The sequence below is a fragment of the Phascolarctos cinereus genome, unplaced genomic scaffold (assembly GCF_003287225.1).
Source record: "Phascolarctos cinereus isolate Bilbo 61053 unplaced genomic scaffold, phaCin_HiC Scaffold_4;HRSCAF=312, whole genome shotgun sequence".
NCBI classification, from domain to species: domain Eukaryota; kingdom Metazoa; phylum Chordata; class Mammalia; order Diprotodontia; family Phascolarctidae; genus Phascolarctos; species Phascolarctos cinereus.
Window position 1 is genome coordinate 138,165,492 of NW_027555847.1, and position 23,602 is coordinate 138,189,093.

At 35.8% G+C, this 23,602-nt stretch overlaps 1 protein-coding gene across 1 annotated transcript in view; it reads right to left on the bottom strand.

Moving 5' to 3' along the window:
* The window catches only part of CREBBP (CREB binding lysine acetyltransferase), a 162,795-nt gene that overhangs the window by 59,861 nt on the left and 79,332 nt on the right, over positions 1–23,602 (bottom strand). The window contains 4 exon segments of the mRNA XM_020995440.2: positions 38–137; positions 1,347–1,589; positions 14,285–14,398; positions 22,036–22,285. Of these exon segments, the coding sequence (XP_020851099.1) occupies positions 38–137; positions 1,347–1,589; positions 14,285–14,398; positions 22,036–22,285 (707 nt within the window).

The window sequence follows — 23,602 nt, forward strand, 5'->3', positions numbered from 1 at the left end:
TCAAGAAAATAAGAATCAAATGAATAACGAGACTTACTTTGTTGCTCCAAGAGAGGTTGGAAGAGCAGTTTCTGAAATCAGATTTGTTTGTTGGTCTGTTGCAATCCCTCCAGCTGGAATGGTCATTGGATTAGTACCTTAGAGAAAGAAAAATTAGATAAATGAATTACAATTACATTTTTTAAAATTTCACTGAGAAGATAAAATGATCAAACTACCATTTTTGACAAATAATTTCCAGAATCTGATAAATAATGTCTTCTGTATATAAGATGTACATTTTTAAAAAAACTGTTTTGAACTGTATTTTTAGTAGTAGTAGTGATAAAGTCCATATTTTCTCATCTACTCCAACCTTGTGACCAACACTGTAACTTGTAGTGCTGTCCAAGGCCATGGAATACAATAAAATTGATCAGCCCAACTAATTTTATTGGCATTATGTTTGAACAAACTGGACTAACAAGCCAGAGGCATGTATGTTATGTTTTTCATGTAAATATAAGGAATCAAAGAATTTTTAATACAGAAAGGGTCACAGAAAAAATATTTAGCCCAAATTCTTTATGTTACAAATTAAGAAGAGAAAGGATAACAACAACTGATTATGTACATATTATTTAAAGTTTTCAAAGCAACACATAACATCCTATCACTTCAGCCTTGTAACAACAGCCCTGTGAGTTAGATATTACGGTTTCTATTACCCCAAATTTAACAGATAAAAGAAATTGTGGCTTAGTGAAGATAACTGACTTTTTTTATGGATATATAGCTAGCAAGGATCAGATACCAAGTTCAAAGCCAGGTCTCTCTCTTAAATCCAATGTTATTTCCACTATGCCATGCTGTCACAAAAAGTGAAGTGGTTTTCACTGTCATATAACTAATTAAAGCTAAGACAAGAACACATATTTCCTGTTAGTTTCTACATCAGTGTTTCCAAACTAATGATTTTTACTGACTGTACAGATCATAACCAGCATACCTAAGACTGGCAGATCACAAACAATTTTAACAGCAAACAGACTGTTTACTTAGTATCTGTTAGTAAATTTATCTTACTCCACCTCCACATGCAGTTATTTGAATCATACAATATTAGATTCAATAACACAGGCAATAAAGTTCGCTAGCAATACTGAAACCGAAGCAGCAAGAAAAATAAAAACTTATCAGTGTACTTGTTCAGTCTATCTGTTTAAAGGAATGTTATCATTCATGAATAAAAACACCAAAATTCCCAGAAAAAAGAGATGGCATGGAGACTTGCTAGATCTGAATTTAGGTTGTAATTCAGTTTACTGCTATTGGACAAAGGGTAGCTTTCTGGTTTCTTCACCTACCCAATGCATTCAGAGTCCTCATCTGCTGGTGAGTTTGAGGTTGTGCTGGTTGCTGGCCAGACACTTGAGGCTGCAACTGTGTCTGTGGCTGGTTGCCATAGGGTAGTCCAAGAGCAGCATAAGCCCGTTGCATGGAGCTGGGATCTATTGGATTGGGGTTACTTAAAGTAGAAGCATTCTGTTGGCCTGAACCAACAGAACCGATGGTATTCTGAATTCCACTTGCTGGAGATCCCAGGATGGCTATTTTTTTTTTAAAAGGAAAGCAAAGAGAGGGTAAAGGGCCAAAATAATTTTTAAAAGGGCACAAATATCATTAATTTTTAACCAAATTGCAACTTTAATTTTATTAAGAGCACAAAAACAAATTACATGATACTAAAATACAACTATCAAGAAAAAAACACCTATTGGAAGAGCCTCAAACTATATTATATAACATAATCATCAAAATCAGTTAGTACCAGTTTAAAAAAAGAAAGAAAAGTCAATCAGTGGAAGAAACTACATAAGCAAGAAACAAAATGCAAATGAAAACCATGGTCCAGTGTTAGAAAAATTTAAGAACATGTATCATCAGGATAAGCTTAAAAGTTGTTAGATGTTCACTCAACAAGAACTGCTGGCAAAACTGGAAAACAAACTGACACATAAAATAAGCAATTTTGAATACATAAAAAAACATAAAGTTTACATGTGAATGAAATCAATGAAAAGAAATAGAATAATGGGGAAAACTACCTGTACCAAATAAAGCCCGATGTCCAAAATAAACAGGAAATTAATACAAGACACTCCTTAAAAGAGTTGCTCAAAGCATACAAATACTTTTCAAAAGAAAACTGAAAACTACAACTTACAATAAAATGTTCCAAATTACTAATAATTAAAGTACAAATGAAAACAAGTGAAATGCAAACTGGCAAAAAGGGAAAAATAATAGAAACAGTCAATGGGATTGTGAAAAAATAGGCACAGTGATATATTATTGTTAAGAGACAGAAAGTGGTATTAACTTCTATTTAATCTGGAATTAAGGAAGGAAGGAAGAAAAAACATTGAAAAACTTTTAAAACTTTTGACTCAGAAATAAGACTGCACACATATGCTTAAGAGGGCAAGAACAGAAGAAACTGAAATTTAACCATATGTCAAAACATTCATAGCAACATTCTATGTAACAGAAAAGAACTGAAAACAAGTTGAGTGCCCATCAACTGGGAAACTGCTGTGGGGGGAAAAATCCTATGGCATATAATATAAAGCAATATTATTGTGCACTAAGAAATGACAAATATAAGGAATGTGGAAAAGCTCTGGAAAGACTCGTGTGAACAGATACAATTAAGTAGAACCAAGAGAACAATAAACACAACAATCACAATAATGTAAAGAAAAAGATCACTGTAAGAAAGCATAAATTTATGTACTAAAGGGCCCTGATAATAAAACATACTTCTTAAATCATAGCAGAAAAAGGAATCAGGAAACAACTACTGGAGAACATTATATATGTTTACAGATATACTCATAGCATCAAACTTTCTGCCTGTTTTTCTTTGTCACAAAGGGTTTGGGCAATGAAATGACTGGTGTAAAGACAAAAGGAATCAAGATTTTCTGTTAGTGGTGTTTTTAAAGAAAGAAGATATGCTGGAGAGGGGCTCAGAAGACATATGTATGTATATATGTCTGTGTGTTTATGCAATATACACTATATACATGTATAGATACGTCATACAGCATATATAATGTATGTAACAGCATGTTTATACAATGTATGTTGCAGGCATACACCCTGCATATACATACATACATAAAATACACTGATAAATTTCAGCCTTGTAGGACACTCCTAGGCAACCAAACTAAGAAAATAGAAATTTCTGTGAAATGTTCTAGCCATTCAAAAAAGCAATTTGGACTAGGTTCGAAAAGTAACAAAAGTGCATACTCTTTAACATATCAATATCATTAATGGGTCAATAACCTAAAGAGATTAAAGAAAGAGGCAAATGACCCACATGTACAAAAATATTTATAGTACTTTTTTTTGTTATAATAAAGAACTGGAAACTAAAGGGGGGATGCATCAAATAGAGGTATGGCTGAAGAAGTCATGGTATATAAATATAATGCAATATTACTCTGTAAGAATGATGGAAGATGGTAGTAGACAGAACAGAGACACTTGGTACAAACTCACGCAGAGTGAAAAACAGAATCAAGAGATCAATTTATGTAGCAACAATGTAATGTACAACAACTATGAACGACTTTTAAAAACTCCTTAAAATTCGGAATTTGAAGAAAACCTGAGAAAAATATTAAATTTCCACGTTGGAAAATGTAATAGACCATAAAATAACAATAAGACAAGCTTAATGAGAATTATTCTGTTCAGACAAGTTCTCAAAAGAAATCTGAGTTATTTAAAGCTATATAAATAAAATCTCTAAATCACTAATAACAAAAGAAATGCAAATTAAAACACCTTAGAGATAATATCCCACATCTATAAGACTGGCAAAATTGACAAAAGAAACAAAGTGACAAACGCTGGAGGCTTTGTGGGAAAACAGGTACATTAATGCATTATTAGTGCAGTTGTCAACTGGCTGGGACATTCTAGAAAGCAACTTGGAAAGCTACTAAAATATGCATACCTTAACTCAGTGACATCACTATTAGGCTAATTCCTCAAAGATATATATATATATATGTATATATATATATTTTTTTTAAATGAAGAAAGTTCTTATTTGCAACAAAAGTATTTGTAGTTACAAAGAACTGGAAGCTAAAGGGAATGCCCATTAAATGGGGAATGGATGTATGCATATGAATGTAATGGAATACTATTATTTTGTTCAAAAAGATGACTTCAGACAAACCTGGGAAGACTCAAGTCTGATTCAATGAAATGAGCAGAATCAAGAAAGTAATGTATATTACAACATCAACATTGAAAAACCAACAATTATGAAAAACACAAAAGAGACTACTCATGAAGAATGCTGACCATCTCAAAGAACTTTAAAATAACACCTCAAAACAAACTCTGAAGCAGCAGAACCAATAAAAGGTGAAAGAATTTTCTACACAAGACAATTTAGAAGGTCATAAGAAAGGTCTGTCAAAGTGGGGTGAGAGTGGAGCCCAGGCTAAGCAAGGCCGCCATGCCTCTAGGAGCCAGGAGAAGCAGCAGGCCTCAGGGGCGACCAAATCAGCAACAGTGGCAGCTGCTAAAGCTCTCAGCCCTCAGACAGGAAAGGGGGGGTAGAGGGTAGAGTGTCAGACAACAGTCACAAGGAGTTTATGGGGAGCCTTTCCTGGCACCAGGTATAGGATTCTCTTACATTGCCCATATAGGGTCAAAGTCGCAGAATGAGAAGAAGTAATGGGAGGAGGAAGGTCCCTTATCACACTTCTAGGGCAAAAGAGTACTCACAGACCAGAAGAGCAGTGACCACACCTCTGCTTAGATACCACACTAGAAGAACTAAAAACTTACAAACTGCCAGAACTAGCTTCAAAAGCCGAAACACAAAAAAGCTTGGGACAGGTCCCCTGCACCCCACCCCCACCCTCTTGACCCTTCCACCATACCAGGAGCAAAGCCCAACTTTAACATAAAGTTAAAGTCAAGAAATGGGCTGGAAAAATGAACCTGATGATAAAAAGGTACTCTGGCGACAAGGAAGATCAAAACGCAAACTCAGAAGACAACAATGTCAAAAGAGCCATATGCCAAGCCTCAAAGAAAAATGTGAACTGGTTTCCTGCCCAAAAAGAAATCAAAAGGGATTTTAAAATTAAGAGAAGTAGAGAAAAAAAATTGGTAAAATAAATTAGTGTTTAAAAAAAAAACCCATGAACAAAAGCTTGGTAAAGGAGGCACAAAAAAATACTAAAGAAAACAACACTTTAAAGTACAAAACAAGCCAAATTCTAAAAGCAGAACAAAAAACACTGAAAAAAGAACTCCTTAAAAAGCAGAATTGGCCAAATAGAAAAGGAGAAACAAAAGCTCATTGAGGAAAATGATTCCTTAAAAATAAGAACTGGGCAAATGGAAGTTAATGACACCATATGACATCAACAAACAAAATCAAAAGAATAAAAAAAAATAATAAGAATAAGAAAATGAGAAATCTCTCATTAGAAAAAAAATGACATGGAAAATGGATGTAGGAGAAACAATTTAAGAATCACTGGACTATTTGAAAGCCATGATCAAAAAAAGAACCTAGACATCACCTTTCAAGAAATCATCAAGGAAAACCGTCCTGATATTCTACAACCAGATGATAAAACAGAAATCGAAAGAATCCATCATCCACGATCTGAAAGATATCCCCAAAAGAAAATTCCTGGGAATATTATAATGCAAATTCCAGAGCTCCCAGGTCAAGGAAAAAATATTGCAAGCAGGTAACCAGAAAGAAACAATGCAAATACTGAAGAGCCACCGTACAAAGATTTAGTAGCTTCTACATTAAAGGATTGGAGGGCTTGGAATATGATATTCTGAAGGGCAAAGAAGCTAGATTTCAACCAAGAATCACCTATACAGCAAAACTGAATATAATACTTCAGGGTGAGAAAATGGATATTTAACGAAACAGAGGAATTTCAAGCACTCCTGATGAAAAGAACAGAGCTGAATAGAAAATATGAATTTTCAAATGTAAAACTCAAAAGAAACTTTAAAAGGTAAACAGAAAAGAGAATCATAAAGGATTCTATAAAGTTATACTATTTACATTCTTATATGGGAAAATGATCCTTGTATCTCCTAAGAACTTTATCATTATTAAGGCAGTATGAAGAAGTATACACAGACAGAAGGGATGGGTGTGAGTTGACTATGATGGGATGATATCTAAAAAAATAAAATGAAAGGGTGAGAAAGGGATAGACATAGGAAGAACGGGGGTAAGTTATATAAAAGAGGTGTGGAAAAGTTTTTACACGGGAAGGGAAGATGAGGAGTGACAGACAATGCTCAACCCTTACTCTCATCAAAACTGACTCAAAGAAGAAATAACATACACACTCAGGTATAGAAATCTATTTTACTCTAGAGGGAAGTAACAGACAAAGGCCATAAGAAAAAAGAGGAGGGTGTGTGTGTGCACGTGAATAGAAGGGAGGGCAGATCACAGGACTTAGTGGTGACAGGGTTGGGTGAGAAGGAGTGGGGGGGGTGTAGACAGAGAGAAGAGGACATAAGACAATAGCTAGCAGGGATGGATGGGGGAAGACATGTTTATGTTTACAGGCTTCAGAAGAAAAGTAGCCAGTAGACTAGGAGAGATTAAAGATAAGTGAAAGAGTTGGAATGATAAAGGGGACAATCTCCTGCAGAAGAGTGGATGGAATGAGACCACTTGTGCATGCAGAAAGGTCTGCCCTGGCAAGGAGAAGGGCCATCTCTTCATGAGACAAGGACACAGGAGGAGAAAGCAATGGATGGCATCATAGCGATATGAGATAAAGAGGAGAGAAAAGAGAGATCTCAATCTTTGCAGTGAAATATGAGTGAAAGTTTTTAGCTGAGAATACATGAGAGAGAATTTCCATAAGAACAGGATGGTCCAGCATTGAAAACTCCAAGAGAATAAGATGTGAATCAAAAAAAAGTTTTCAGAGAGAAGCCTCAGTTAAGTGGTGACATCATTCAGTCTAAAAAACATTTTCTAAGCACCTACTATGTGCCAGGCACTGTGCTAAGGACTGAGAACACAGAGGCAAAGACAGCAATGAACTTATAATCTAATGGTATAAACAATATGCAAACAAATATACACACAGGAGCTATATATAGGGTAAGAAATAATTAAAAGAAGAAAAGTATGGGGATAAATAGGGATTAGGGAAGGTTTCTGGTAAAATGTAGGATTTTAATTGGAACTTAAATGAAGCCAGGGAGGTCAGTAGTTGGAGCAAAAGGAAAACATTCCAGCCACAGGAGACAGTGAGAAAATGCCCAGAGCAAAGAGATGGAGTCTTATTTGTGGAACAGTCAGATGACCAGTGTTACTGGATCAAAGAATACACACTGGGGAATAAGGTGTAAAATTCAAAGGAGGAAACAGATTATAAATAACTTTGAATGCCAAATAGCATATTATATTTGCTCCTAGAGACAACAGGAAGCCACTGGAGTTCAGTGAAGAGAGTGACATGATCAGACCTATGTTCTAGGAAAATCATTTTAAAGTAGGGAGAGACTTGACACAGGCAGATCCACCAGCAGGCTACTACAGTAATACATGTGTGAAATGATGAGATTCTAGAGCAGTGTCAGAGAGAAGGGGGTATATTTTAGAGATGTTGCAAAGGTGAAATCAGGAGGCCTTGTCAACAACTTGAAAGGGGGGGGGGGGTGTTGAGGAATCCAAGATGTCTCGTAGATTGTAAGCCAAAGAGACTTGAAAGGGTGGTATTGCCCTCTACAATAATAGAGAAGGTAGAAGAGGGGTAGGGTTTGGGAAGAAAGATACTGAGTTCTGTTTTAGATATACTGAGTTTAAGGTGTCTACTAGATATCCAGTTTGAGATGCTAGAAAGGCAGTTGGAAATGTGAGACTGAAGGTGATCAGAGGGATTTGGAGGAAAACATTGGCACAAAAGGCAGATTTTAGAGTCATAAATCCATGGGAGCTGATAAGATCACCAACTGTAGTAGTACAGAGGGAGAAGAGAAAAGGGCCCAATACAATCCTAAGGGACACCTAGGATTAGAGGGTGTGATCTGGAGAAGGATCCTGAAAAGGAGAAAGAGAAGTAAAAGTCAGATAGGTAGGAAGACAACCAGGAGAGGGTGGAGTCCTAAAAATCTACAGAGAACAGTGTATCAATGAGGAGAGAGTGGTCTTCTGTATCAAAGGCTACAAAGAGGTTAAGGACGATGAGGACCGAGAAAATGTCATTGGATTTGTCAACTAGGAGATCATTAGTAACTCTGGAGTGAGAAATTTCAGTGAAGTAATAAGGTCAGACGGTAAAGGCTTAAGAGAATGAAAGAAGAGAAAGTAGGGAACTTATATATGGCTTCTTGAAGAGTTTAGCTACAAAGGGCAGAGCAGAAATAGGATAGTAGAGATGGAAGGATCAAATTATGATTTTTTTCAAGATAGGGGAGACATAGGCTAGTTTCTAGGCAGTAGGAAATGAGCCTGTAAAGAGGGAGAAACTGAAAATAAGTAAAAGAGGGGCAGAGTCATGATGACGGAGTAAAAGTAGGAATTCACTTGAGCTCTCCTCCAAACCCCTCCAACTACCTGTAAAAAATGACACTAAAATTCTAAAACAGCAGAACCCATTAAAAGACAGAGTGAAACACATTTCTAGCACAAGACAACCTGGATGGTCAACGAGAAAGTTCTGTTGCACTGGGCTGGAAGAAGAGCACAGTACAGAGGGGGACAGTGCCAGCACAGAAAATTCAAATTCACAAAGAAATCATAGAAGTAATTAATGATAATTGGCTCTAGGTCAAGCACTATCCACTGCGCCACTTGGCAGCCATTTTAAACAAAGTTTTAAGTTCTGCATTCTTCTCCCTGAAGGGTTTGCCTCATCTTCTCAGTGAAGTGTGTTTCTCCAACAACACCTACCCACAGTGATTGTTATTTACTTATTTAAGCACATGCTACTTCATATTATGAATACATATGTACGTGTGCATGTGTGTTCCAATTCACCAGAGAGATCCCAAGTTCCCTCAATGAAATGAATATCTTGTATCATTCTGTGTGTCAAGAGCATGTATGCATCAGGTATTCAGTAATCTTTTGGACTTCCTTTTCCATTTGGCCAATTTTTCTTTTTAGCGCATTTTTCTCCTCATTGGCTTTTTGGACCTCTTTTGCCATTTGGGTTAGGCTGTTTTTTAAGGTGTTATTTTCTTCAGTATTTTTTTGGGTCTCCTTTAGCAAACTGTTGACTTGTTTTTCACGATTTTCTTGCATCACTCTCATTTCTCTTCCCAGTTTTTCCTCTACTTCCCTTACTTGCTTCTCAAAATCCCTTCTGAGCTCTTCCAAGGCCTGGGACTGATTCGTATTTTTCTTGGAGGCTTTGGATGTAGGAGTTTTGATTTTGTTGTCTTCTTCTGGTTGTATATTTTGATCTTCTTTGTCACCAAAGTAAGATAATATAGTCTGACTCTTTTTGTGCTGCTTGCTCATGATCCCAGCCAATTACTTGAGTTTTAAACTCTTTGTTAAGGTCTTTGTCTGCTTCCAGTGTGAAGAATGTACTGTCCCAAGCTTCAGGGGTTTGTATAGCTGTTTTCAGAGATACTTGTAGGGACCTGTAAATTTTCAGTTCTTCCAAGGTGGTATGATAAGGGGCGAGGTGTTTACTCCTTTCTGTCCCGTAACTGTGAGGAGGGGTTCCTCTCCACAGCCACTACAAGCTCCACTACGCCAGCGCTCCTCCTCACCCCAGCACTGCCGCCCAGAACTGTGACCCAGATCCAAACACAGGCAAAGCAAGAGATTCCTGCCTCACCACTGGCAAAGAGATCCCTGCAATCCCTCTCTGATCAGCCACTGGATTCCCCCTCAGTCTGTGGGCCGGAAGCTCGGAAGCAGATGCCCCCCCCCCACCATGCTCTTGGGGAATGGAGCTGAAACCCCGCCTTCCTCTCTGAGCACCGACAGAAACAGACTTTTCCCACTGACCTTCTAAGTTGTCTTTGGCATTGGTGGATTGAGGAGTCTGGACACCTCCACAGCTGCCCGCGATTCAGTCCTCTGAGGCCTGCTCCAGGTTTGCTGTGGCCTGCATGCCCACGCTGCGCTGCGCTGCCAGCCCAGCGCGATACACCTTTCTGATCAATCATCCAGGTTGTCTTACGCTGGCAATTTGTTTCACTCTTGTCTTTTTGTGGGTTCTGCTGCTTCAGAATTTGTTTAGAGCTATTTTTTATGAGTATTTGGAGGGGTTTGGGGGAGAGCTCAAGCAAGTCACTGCTTTCACTCCGCCATCTTGGCTCCTGCATCAGGTATTCAATAAATAGTAATTGTCAATTGTTGTCGTTTGTCCTTCGTTCTAGAAGAGGACCATGACATCAAGAAGGCGATGTCACAACTTTCAAGTAAATTGTATTTAAGTGAGGGAGGTCTGTGCAAAGCTAACAGCCTCACTTTGTCCTCCAGAGCCATCACAGTAGCAAGATACACATCAGGACAACTGGAGACGGCCTCCAAAAGTCTATATAAACAAGAAGGAAGGGGGTTGGGGCAGCTAGGTGGTACAGTGGATAGAGAGCACTGGCCCTAAACTCAGTAGGACCTGAGTTCAAACCCAGCCTGAGACAAAACACTTGACACTAACTGGGTGACCCTGGGCAAGTCACTTAACCCCAATTCCAAAAAAAAGAAAAGAAAAAAAAAAAGGAAGCGGGTAGGTGGAGTGTCTTGTTGAATTTCACTCTCATCTGGACTGGTCAAAGGAGGGAAGAATATGTACATACACAGATACATACATACATACATACATACATATATATATATATATATATATACACACACACACACACACACATATATACACATACACATACATGTACATATACACATATATACACACACATACATACATACATATACATACATACACACACACATATTACAGAATACATTCAATTATTTAAAAACATTATTCTAAGAAGGGATTCACAAGCTTCACAAAATTTCCAAAGGAGTCCATCATATAGAAAAAGGTTAAGAATCTCTCTTCTAGCTCCGAAATAACAAGAACCCATAGATTTGCACAAAGAAATGCTAAGCAAAAATCTGTGAAATGTCCCTTCTCTATCTTAATTTTAGTTTCTGAGTTTGTTAGCAATTTCAATTTATCTATTATAATAAAGAAATCTCTAAAGGGATTATCAAATGATCCCTATGTGAAATAAACATTTGAAAATAGTTGGAAGAACCCAATTTAGACCATAGGGCCTGTTCTTCGTAATATGCATAAATTCAGTTTACTAAACTGCTATCTGTCTTGCACTATATTATTTGACCTATACTTCATAAAAAGATATGAGTAATCTACTCAGATACCAACAAAGTGTCAAGGCAAAAAAATAAAAGCCAGAGTACATTTTTTTTTGGCTAGGCAATGGGGTTAAATGACTTGCCCAGGGTCACACAGCTAGTAAGTGTTATATATCTGAGGCCACATTTGAACTCAGGTCCTTTTGAATCCAGGGCTGGTGCTCTATCCACTGCGCCACCTAGCTGCCCCTAGAATACATTTTAAAAAATAATGTAATGTAGACTACGTCAAAGCTAGATAACTACATGTGAAAATACCTGCACTGACCCAGAACAGTTTTTGATTCTTAAAAAACAAAAAGGTGTTTTTTTTGTTGTTTTTGTCAGTGATGATATAATGAAGGGAAGCTATATTTGTTTGCTGGTATTTTTTAAGGTAGTGAAAGGGAAGGAAAAGTATCTTTATTCAGTTGGAATTTTTTTAAACAGGCTCAGCAACAAAAACAATAAACAAAAAGCACAGGTAACAAAACTGGTTCACACACTTTTTCCTGCTAAAAGAATTATTTCTTCGTCATTCAGTTCATATGTTCAACTCAACTACAAAAACACGTTATTAAAACATTTGTTGATATAAAATATGTTCTACTCAAATCTGAAACTTACTTTAAATTGGAAAGTGTATTTTAAAGTTCATTCATTTATCTTATGAATCAGAGAAGTGTCAAAAACTGTGAACCCTAGAATGATGATAATCCCTATCTTTTTCAATGACTTCAAATTATAAAATCACCCCTGTAACACCCTATATTATGACTAGTAGAAAAGCTGTGGTTCACCACTTGAGAGCAACTATACTGAATCAATTTTCACAACAGTCATAGTTACTAGCATGTTGGTTGTTTTCTTAAACCACATGAAAATTTTTTTTCATAAAAACCACATAAGACTAAAAAAAAATCACAGAAGTTTGTAATGACTGTGGCAGTGCATATTCAGAAAGATAAAAATTGCCTAGAAAACCACACCCCCAAGTCTAAAGTTAAGAATAAAATGCCTATATGAGCTGAAAATGTTGTTCACCATTTTTCATGTACCGTATACTATCAATAGGAAGTCATTATTCAAAAAAATGTTTATTTCCAGATTCAATGGGTGAAATATCACACATTATATTTATTCACAAATTGGGGGTGAGATAGAGTGGACAAGAATTCTTTGGGGCAGCTAGGTGGTGCAGTGGATAAAGCTCCAGCCTTGGAGTCAGGAAGACCTGAGTTCAAATCCAGCCTCAGACATTTGACACTTACTAGGTGTGTGACCTTGGCAAAGTCACTTAACCTCAACTACCTCTCCTACCACCCTCAAAAAAACAGGAAAAAAAAGAATCCTTTAAAATATCCACCCACGCCTACAGTCTTTGCAGTTCTACACCACTAATGTAGGTAGAAAGAGGGAAGAGCAGTATTTTTGAAGAAGCAACTACCAGAAAAATTCAGATAACAGATATATATATATATCACTTACACAGTACAAATGCTTTTTGAAATATGTATACATTGAAATCTGTAATTAACCTAAATACATTAGAAGAGTTTGCTCCTTAAAGGAAAATTACCTCAGGGTTTTTTTTAAGTGATTAAGTTCTTAGTAAAAAATTCTCTTTCCACCACAATTTATCTTTTGAGCAAATCCAGATACTCATCTTAGTTACTGTAAGTGAGGTAAATGTATAATATCTTCTCACCTACTGTTAATATCCAAGTAGTGATATACAAGGAGTGATAACAAAACTCTGTACAAGGAAACATTGCTATCGTTAGTGCAAATAATCCATAGTACCTTACAAGAACAAATGTGCCTGAAAGCTCTTCACTGCCACACCAAGAAAGACTGAAATAAAAGCAGCAGATATACTCTAGGCAAAAGTGAAGACTTCAGTAAGAAAATCAGAAAGTGTAACAGATGATATTCATACACAAAGTATTTAGCTTTGAAAAAATAAAAGAGGCTGGTTGGCATTTGTGAAAATGGTGAGATATTTACTGAGACAAGAAATAAAAAGGATAACGGAGAAACAGATTAGGTTTACATGTATTTCATTACTCAAAATGGAGGGACCCAAGTAAAAACTAGAAAAGGACACAGGGACTCCTTTGAAAAGGCAGGACAAAAGGTAAGGAGGGGACAACGGTATACTTTACTACTCCCTGCCAAAACTGTACAATCAGACTGCACACTAAGATGTTCAACTACATAAGGCCAGGTCTACACCAGAGCACAGAAGAGGCAGTTATTTTGGACTTCTTGTTAAATATGAATCACTGACATCAATTTGGTCAAATGCTATATAAATCCTAAGTCTAATCATGCCATGAAAGATTTAGTGACAAAGGAACGACCTGAGTCTAAATGCATTACTGAAACTGCTACAGAAGCACATATGTGTATTTGATTTTTGAGATGGAGACAAAAACAAATATATTTCTCACAGAAGTGACCAATAAAGATGAAGACTTTTCCATTTCAAATTAGTATGCCTTTCACATGGGATAATGATATTTTGTTATAAATTGGTTCCTCAAATCCTTAGATACGTTCAATCTGAAGTTGATTTGCCTCCCCCAAAAAAAGTACAGCAAGAAACTTCAGGTCACATACAAAGGTAACTAACTCTGACTTCTCTATTTTTCATCAGCTCAAATCCAAACATGAAATTCCAAAATGCCATTTTAGAAAAATTAGCTGTGCAAGTATATTGCACAAAGCTAAATGTGTTCTATAGTAATAACATTGGTTCTTGATCTTGCATCTTCATTATATTCCATGGCCAGCAGTTTCACTCTACTCTTCCTTTATGTCTGTTTTTTCTCCCATGAAAAACACACTGACTTATATTTATCTTCCACAATGATCACTTACGTTGCTGATTTCGCTTGTCACTGGCATTTTTCAAAGGGAGGCACACAGGACAGTCATGCCGCGTGCAATTCTTCCAATGGGAGATGATTTGTCGAGAAGATGCACAATGGGCAACTATGACCAGAAAAACAATGAAATGTTACTTTGCAACTCAAATTTTAAACTTTATATTTAATTTTAAAAGGTTTCAATAGAAATATAAATGTGAATATATTTCAGTTCTTGCAACACTATACTCACTGATCACTAGACAGAGATTTCACATTAGAACTATCAAAAGGTAATGAGTATTTATTGATTTTTAGTACCTCTACCCCTTTTGCTACCAAACTCTTGCCACTATCAATACTGAGGCAGAAGGGGGTCCACACAGTACTAAGGGTCATTTTATACTTTTTATACCTGTTTTATGGAGTGCTGTAGACAAAAAAATGTATAAATTAGTGGTCAGCCTTCTGGTGATGAGCTATATGAGATGTAGCAAAGTTGGCCCTTAGACAGTAGACACACATAGTCTAATCACCAAGCCTATACTTGAAGTCATACCTCCAAATCATTAAAGTACTACATTCAGATGTTTGTGAATTAAACTAAAAGGCAAAAAGTTGGCACTAAATAAAAGGTCAGCAGAAAGTTTCTCTTCAGAAAGGCAAGTTAATGTTACTGGTTTCATTGTGTATTCAAAGACATTATTTCATGGAATGCAAGGGCTATAGTCAGCATGTAGTAAAATAGTACACAAAGAAACAGGCTACCATGAAGATATTTGCAGCTTTTAACCCAACATAAAATGTAGCAGATGAAAAGGTAGAAAAGTTTATGAATAATTTGCAAAGGACCTCTGACTTAAGTCAGCATACTCTGATATTCAATTATTACAAGGAGAAGAAAAAAATACTGTAAAATACGGCTCAGGAGCAAAAGAAGATTTGTATACTGCTCAGAAAAGCTGAAACCATAAATCATAATTTTTTTCTTTAAAAATAGAGGTAGAAGGTGCTGGAGGATATAAAGAATGACTAAAAGTATTAAATTCACTATCTTAATAGGCAAGAAACAAAATATTACTGGGCATCATATCAGAATCAGCTGTGTGTACTGTCATGTTAGACTCATTACTGTAAATGTCAATATCAAGACCAAATCAGAAGACATTAGGGGCAGCTAGGTGGCGCAGTGGATAGAGCACCGGCCCTGGATTCAGGAGGACCTGAGTTCAAATCTAAACCCTGACATATAACACTTAATAGCTGTGTGACCCTGGGCAAGTCACTTAACCCCACTGCCTAGCCAAAAAATAAATAAATAAATAAATAAAATTAGAAGGCATTATAGGAAATTACTTCAGTTCTAGCTAGACTTATTTTTAAAAGATGTTAACTTGGAAAAAATGGGAAATGGGACAATGTAAAGATGCTGCTACAACAATTTCTTAGAGAAATGTACCAATGCAAAACAGAGGCTAAAAGATGCAAGTAACTCCTTAGAACAACAAAAAATATGAGGAAAGACAGGGTAACCAAAAGCAATACTAGTTTTGCTTAGTAAAATTTTATGAAGGACAACTGATGGAATATTACACAACACTATATCCCCAAATGGTAAAAAAGCAACTAAAGAGAAAACAACAACATGTATTTATGAAGCGCTTGCTATGTGCAAAACACTAGAGACATAAATAAAAATCAAAGAGATTAACTTAAAATGGGGAGACAACATGAACATAAATAGGTACACCAAAGACACATACAAAGAGAGCAAGGAATCAGAAACATGAGGGAGATAGGGAAAGGCCTCCTGCAAAAGTTCATGTTTTGGCTGAGTCTTGAAGAAAGCCAGAGACTGAGAGGCAGGGGTGAACAGGGAAAGCATTCCAAGCATAGGAGAGAGACAGTGTTAAAGCACAGTGAAAGGAGAAGGCATAATGTGTGTGAGGAGGAGAAGCTGGACTCTGTGGCAATACCATAGAATGCATGAAGAAAAGTACTGTGTAAAAGACTGAAAAGATAGGAAGGATCAAGGAACTGATTAACAGAGTATACATACAATTTACAACAGCAAATAAACACAATAACTTTGTATTTGATAAGTGTATTTTGGATAAGAATTCATTATTTGGTTAAAAAAAGTTGTTGGGAAAACTGTAAAACAGTATGGCAAACCAGGTATAGATCAATATCTTACACCATTTACCAAGATACAGTCAAAATAGATATGTGACCTAGATATAAAGAGATACTACAAGAAAATTAGAAGAACATGGAACATATTACTTATCAGACTTATGGATGGCTGAACAATTTATAAACAAGAGATAGAAAGCAAAGTTAGGTATAAAATGTATAATTTCGATTACATTAAATTAAAAAGTTCTTGTACAAATGAAACAAATGTAGGCAAGATTAGAAGCAGAAAATCAGGGGGAAAATTCTATAAACAGTTAATCAGATAAAGGAATCATATCTAAATTATATAAAGAACTTTGTCAAATCTATAAGAATACGAGTCATTCCACAACTGATAAACAGTCAAAGGATATGAACAAGCAGTTTTCTCATGAAGAAATTGAAACAAGTCATATGAAAAAATGCTCTAAGTCATTACTGATTAAGAGAAATGCCAATTAAAACAAACTTGAGACATCATTTTACACATACCAGATTGGCTAAAATGATATAAGGGGAAAGTAGCAAATGTTGGAGGGGATATGGAAAAATTGAGACACTAATTCATTATTGGTGGAACTGTAAAATTATCCAATCATTTTGGAGAGCAATCTGAAATTATGAACAAAGAGTTATTAAATTACCTATATCCATTGACTCAGCAATACCACTACTAGGTCTATTTCCAAAGATGATTATGGAAAAAGGGAAAGAACCTATACATTCTAAAATGTTTATAGCAGCTCTCTCTGTGGTGGTAAACAACTGAAAATGTCATCAATTGGGGAATGGCTGGACAAGTTGTGGTATATAATTGTGATGGAATACTACTGCGCTATAAGAAATGATAAGCTCAATGATCTTAGAAAAACATGGAAAGATCTACATGGAATAGTGAAGAGTGAAATGAGCAGAACTAAGAGAACACTGTATACAGTAACAGGAACACTGTTTTAAGAATGACTTTGAGTGAATAAATTATTTTGACTATTATAAATACCCAAATAACTCTAAATGACATATGAAGAAAGATGCATCCAGAGAAAGAAGTGATAAAAACTATGTACAGGATATTTTTACTATATACATAGGTAGGTAGATAGATAGATAGATAGATAGATAGATAGATAGACAGATAGATACACACACATACTTTTTATATATATATATATATTCATTCATATCTAATGATAGCCATTTTGGAGGGGGGGGAGAAGGAAGAAAAAAAGGGAAAAATGACAACTGTGTCAGATATTTGAAAGGAATAGCAAGTTGTGCATATTCGCATGCAATCATGTTTTTTACTGCTTTATGTTATGGAAATGTTTGTTTTATTTCATAAATTAAAAACAAACCAAATGAAAAAGAATGTAGAGTGGAATAAGAATTGGGGAAGATCTAAACAATAATTGCATTATGTTTACATAATGTCAAACATCATGTAATTAGGTCATTATGTATTTGTCATTATGTAACATACTACAACATGAAAAAAAAAACTTTGAAAAGAATTAAGAACCCCAATCAACACAGTAACCAATCACTATCCAGAGGATCAATGATAAACTCAAGATGCAGAATGAAATACATTCTTAGACACGGATATTTTATTTTGCTTATCTATGCAAATTTATTACAAGGGTTTTGTTTTCTCTTTTGTTGAATGGGAAGTGGTGGTGGGAAAGAAAATAAATGTCTGTTATGGAAAAAAAATTTAATTTAAAAAATAAAACCAATCCCTTTATGCACAAAAAATATATATAACATATTCAACTCAACAAGTTATGGGTCTACTGTGTGCCAGGAATATATTTAACAGTCACTTTCCTCAAGTACTTACATTCTATCAAGGGGCAAAAACTATGCTTAAAAGTAGGTATATACAAAAGGTATATACTGAATACATACAAAGCATTTTTTTGTTAGGGGTACGGTGCATAAAAGGAGAGAAAGCAGTAACAATTTAGTGGATTAGGAAAGGTCTTCTGGGTTGTGTTTTGAAGGAAGTTGGAGATTCTATGAAGTGGAGAGAATGAAGGAAAGCAGTTCAGACATGAGGGATATGGTATACTATGCAATAGGTATGAAGATGGAATGCCACGTATGGAAACCAGTAAGTAATTCAGTAGTTATAGGCATTCAATTTGCAAAAGTAGGGTGGAGCCAGATGGCAAAAGGCTTTAAATGGCAGAAAGAAGTATTTGTTATATTATCCTAGAAACAATGAGGAGCCACTGAAGCTTCATCAGACAGGGAGTCAGACCTTTGGCTTTAGTAACATGAGTTTAGCATTTGTATTAAGAGTAGACTGGACAGGGGAGAGACCAGAGTCTAAAAAGTTGGTGGTATCCTAGGCAGAAATAAGGAAATTTGGATATAGAATAGGTAGAGGGCAGAAGATAAGAGTTCTATTTTAGACATATAGAATTTGAGATGTCTATGGAATATCCAAGTTAAACTGTCCAATAGAAAGTTGCTGATGCATAACTGGAGCTCTATAGAGAGGAAGGTTAGAGAAAAAGATTTGAAAGTCATCTGAACTGAGCTGATAACTAAACCAACAGGAACTCTTAAGATCACCAACACAGTACAAAGTGAAAAGGATTCAGAACATCAAGAGCAACCTTTATATAAACATGAAAGGAAAAGATGTTTTATTTCACAAATGATTTTCCACGATAGATCACATCTTTGCAGTTACACAAGGGACAAAGTTGGGAACAATTTAAAAACCTGCCATGCATATTTGTGAACTGCCTCACCAACCCCAAGACTCAGTAGAATAAGCCTTTAAAAACTCTTATCATGTTTCCCATATGTTAACCTTCAAGTTTCCATAAGAGTGTAACAGAGATAACTTTGTTGAGCAATCCACAGATTATCAATATTAACCAAACCATCTTTAAAAAAAAGAGGAAGTATGTTCACCAAAAAATGGTTTTGGTAGGCCAGTGTCAAAAGAAAATATCTTGCACAAAAGACAAATAGGGAGGTGTTCCTTCTGATGGAGAGATTCTACTGGTCTTATTGTACTGATTATATCAAGCCCTGGAAAAAACCAGCACTTCTTTGATGAAACCTACGTAATTTATGTAACTTGTCATTTTAAGACTGGCCTGGTTATCTATACCACGCAAAACAAAGTGAAGAATGCTTATTGTCCAGATTAGCACGTGCAATTTGGTGGAAAGCACTGGGTTCATGAGTACGATGTATCTTGGACAGATGCTACAAATGGATAATGAACTAGATCCAGGAAGGAGAGGGGAAAGTTGGGTCAGACAACATTAGGAAAACTATATAGTGATCCAGTGATAGTAAGATGCTGCTCACTGTCTCAAAAAGTACATCTATATTCATAATTCTAATATGTGGGTTGAAAATCATGGATCATCATTGCTGCAATAATCAAAATTGCAGGTGACCAAAAACGGGATAAAAATACGCATAGTAGTTTTAAGAATGCTATCATGATTATCTATATCATAAAAGATAAAGGACAAACATGACCAGCCCACTATTTTTTTACACCAGAAGTGAAGAACAATAGATGGGCAACTTAAATATTGTGCTGATATTGCTGTTGAATAGTTTCAGTCATATTTGACTCCTCATGACCCCATTTGGAGTTTTCTTGGCAAAGATGCTGGAGTGGTTTGCCATTTCCTTCTCCAGTTCATTTTTACAGATGAAGAACTGAGGCAAAGAGAGTTAAATGATTTGTCCAGGGTCATACAGCTATCAAGTTTCTGGGGCTAGATTTGAACTCAGGAAGATCACTCTTCCTGATTTTAAGCCCAGTGCTCTGTCCATTGGGCCTGCACTGGTGAAGTGAATACCTAAACAAATAAAATCACAAATCTAAGTTTCCATGAAGATATAATAGCAATTAACTTCTAATTAAGGGGAAAAAAAACAGGTAAACCTCAACTGACACAAATGATGGATTACAAAGGTCTGTAAGCCAGTTGTTTGAAAGTAAGCATTTAATTTCCCATTAAAATATTAGAAATGGTACTTAGGTTCAGCCCAACAAAACTCGATTTAAATTGTTAAACTGAACATTAATTGTTAAATTGAGAAACTGAACTGTTAAACTGAGAATTGAATTGTTAAACTCAGAATCAGAAACTGAACATTGCCAGTGAAGAACAGCATCGAACAATATCAGAACACTACTATCAAATAAAATGTACTAAAAAAAAAGTTTTTCTTAAGAAATTTTAAAAAATTGATCTTGAGTGATAGTATTTAAGGAAATAGAGGATAAGGTAGATAAAGAGTTATATAGGTAAAACTGAAGGAAGATAAATATTTGTGCACATATGAGAAAAACTACTTCACCTAAAGCTGACTAAAGTTTAAAACATAAAATGCAGCTAGCTGGCACAGTAGATACAGCACTGAAGATGAATGTAGGAAGACCTGAATTTAAATTCAGCCTTTCTAGCTATGTGACCCTGAGCAAGTCATTTAACCTCTGTTTGCCTCAGTTTCCTCCTCTGCAAAATGAGGATAACAATAGCAACTACTCTCCTAAGATTGTTGTGAGGTTTAAATGAGACAATATTTCTAAAGTGCTTAGTACAGTTACCTGGCAAATTATAGGTCGTATATAATGTGAACTGTTAGGTCAGATGATGATAAGAAAATTGACGGAGTACGAACAAATAAGGCCCCCTTAAAAGGGAAGAAATCTGGATGAGAAAGACAGGTTGAACCATCTCACTTGTCATTTAATACTTAGCAAAACTAGCTTACCAGGAAGTTTAGTTGTTGTCTGAAGCAGGGAAGGGGACACATCTAGGACAAAATACATAATGGCAGCTGGGTTTATATAGTCAAGATATCTGAAGATTAAACGTTCATGATTTGGATTAAGGTCTATCATTCAAAAGAAAATTTGTGACCTCAACACACCGATAAACACAATGTTACAAATATAACAACTGAGGCGCTAGATGGCGCAATGGATAGAGCACCGGCCCTGGATTCAGGAGGACCTGAGTTCAAATCCGGCCTCAGACACATAATACTAGCTGTGTGACCCTGGGCAAGTCACTTAACCCCACTGCCTAACCAACCAACCAAACAAACAAACAAAAAAAAAACCAGCCCCAAATATAACAACCAAAATTTGTGATAATGGAGATAACAAAATACACATATCCTGCCCTCATGTTAATTATTGTGATCTATAAAAATAGAATGCTGTTGAAATAGTATTCCAGAAGGCAGGTACTTTCAACAGGAATGTTATAAATAAGTGATTGGCAAAATAAAGTAAAGTTCTGTAAGAATTTCACAAATGACAATTGGGAGGCAACGGGGGAAAAGAAGGAAGAGAACATGCTTGTGAACACAAAATACAATGTCCTATAGGAACTTCACATGATGACCCTGAGAAATGATGTCTCATCCTCCTATCCAACAGCTAATTATTATGATGGTATTTGCTACCTGATGTTAAGAGTACAGAAATGTAAAAAACATCTGACTGGGCTACTTCAAATATGCAATGATTAATACGGAAAAAATTTCGTGGTAACTTTCTTGCAAGTGGGATTTTAGAAACAATACCCTTACCTTGACAAGCTTTCCCAGCCTGACAATGTGTCATGTGATTTAAAACATTTTTCATGGTTCGACAGTGTGGGAGAGAACAGGCCCGAACCTCTCCATTTGCTTGTTCTCGTCGCTGACATTTATGAGCATGAAGCAGGAGCACCAGCTGCTGTTGTATCAGTTTGCGTTTCTCAGGATCTGCAGTAGGTCCAGTCGCCATTGCTTGTGTTTGTACAATTCCTACTGGCTGTACCTGTGTTTGCATCTGAGACTAAAAAAAAAAGAAATGAGAATTAATGAGTTAAAATTCATGATTTAAAAGGTATAATCACTAAGGATTAAGGTCAAATTTATATCATAAACTTTCTTCATAAGTAGCTTTAAAAAACTTGACCACTTGTCATATTCACTATGCCAAAAGGTGTAAAAAAGAAGGATTGTTTAGACTGCTAATTTTGTCTGTAGTAACGGTTAATACTGCATGGATGAATAAGCATATGTCTCTTGTCCTATAAAATATACGAAATGATGTAAAAGTAACTTTACTTAGTCATATGACAATATATAATTTTTAAAAATAACAAAAACTGCTAAAAATGAAATAAACAGAGGCATTTTTAACAATTATCTATTTTAAAAAACCCCCATCAGAAATATTTCCTGCTGCTAAAAGGTTTAGATAAAATTTATCAGTCTTTTTAAATCTTTATCAAAGTGCCATCAATTAACATTATCTTCTGAAAAAAGCTTACTGTGATTGAGATGAAAGGAATTTAAAATTCCATCAAAGGAATTTCCAATTTTTTTTCCAATTTCCAATATTTTAAAATGGTAGTACTTTACTATACTGAACCACAAGACACCTCACACTTCCTAAAAGCCAACCCTGGAGTTTCAAATTTAAAGATGTAAGGAATCTTGAGTGATCATCTAGTCCAGACCTGCACAGCTTGTAAACTTCTCCAGGCCACAGATACACATAAGACTAGAGACAGGCTGATGATGGTTGGCTGCTGTGGGTCATGTGACAAACAGGAGAGTGTTCAAGTGGCAACCCTCTACAGTTTTGGACAGTCACCCGAAATCCTTTGGCAGGCTACATGTTATGCAGGCCTGATCTAGTCGAACCTTCTTACTGAAAGCTCAAGGAAGTTGAGACTCATTAAAAATTAATGAGTATTAAAATAAATTTTGGTTTAAGGTTTTAAAAAATGTCTTAAAAAAGAACAAGAAATGTTAATAACTCTTTAAAATACTTAAGAAAAAACTGGCTATTTAGGCCACAAGGCACTAACCTCCCTCTTTATGGCTCTGTACCCTAATTGTAAGAAAATTACTTCTAATATTTAACAGTCTTCTAAAGTGCTGAATATGCAAGCAAAATGAGCTATTATGTAGAAGAAAGGAGCAAACAGGAAGGTAAAGATTCTGCACACTAAATGCTATAAGAAAGTTGGCATTGGTTTACTTTGTAGAAGAGAAAACCAGAGAGATCTCAGTCTTCAAATATCTGAAGAGCTGTCATGTCAACGAAAAATAAGCTTACAGCCTAAACAGCCAAACCCAATGAGTAGAAGTTACAACAAAA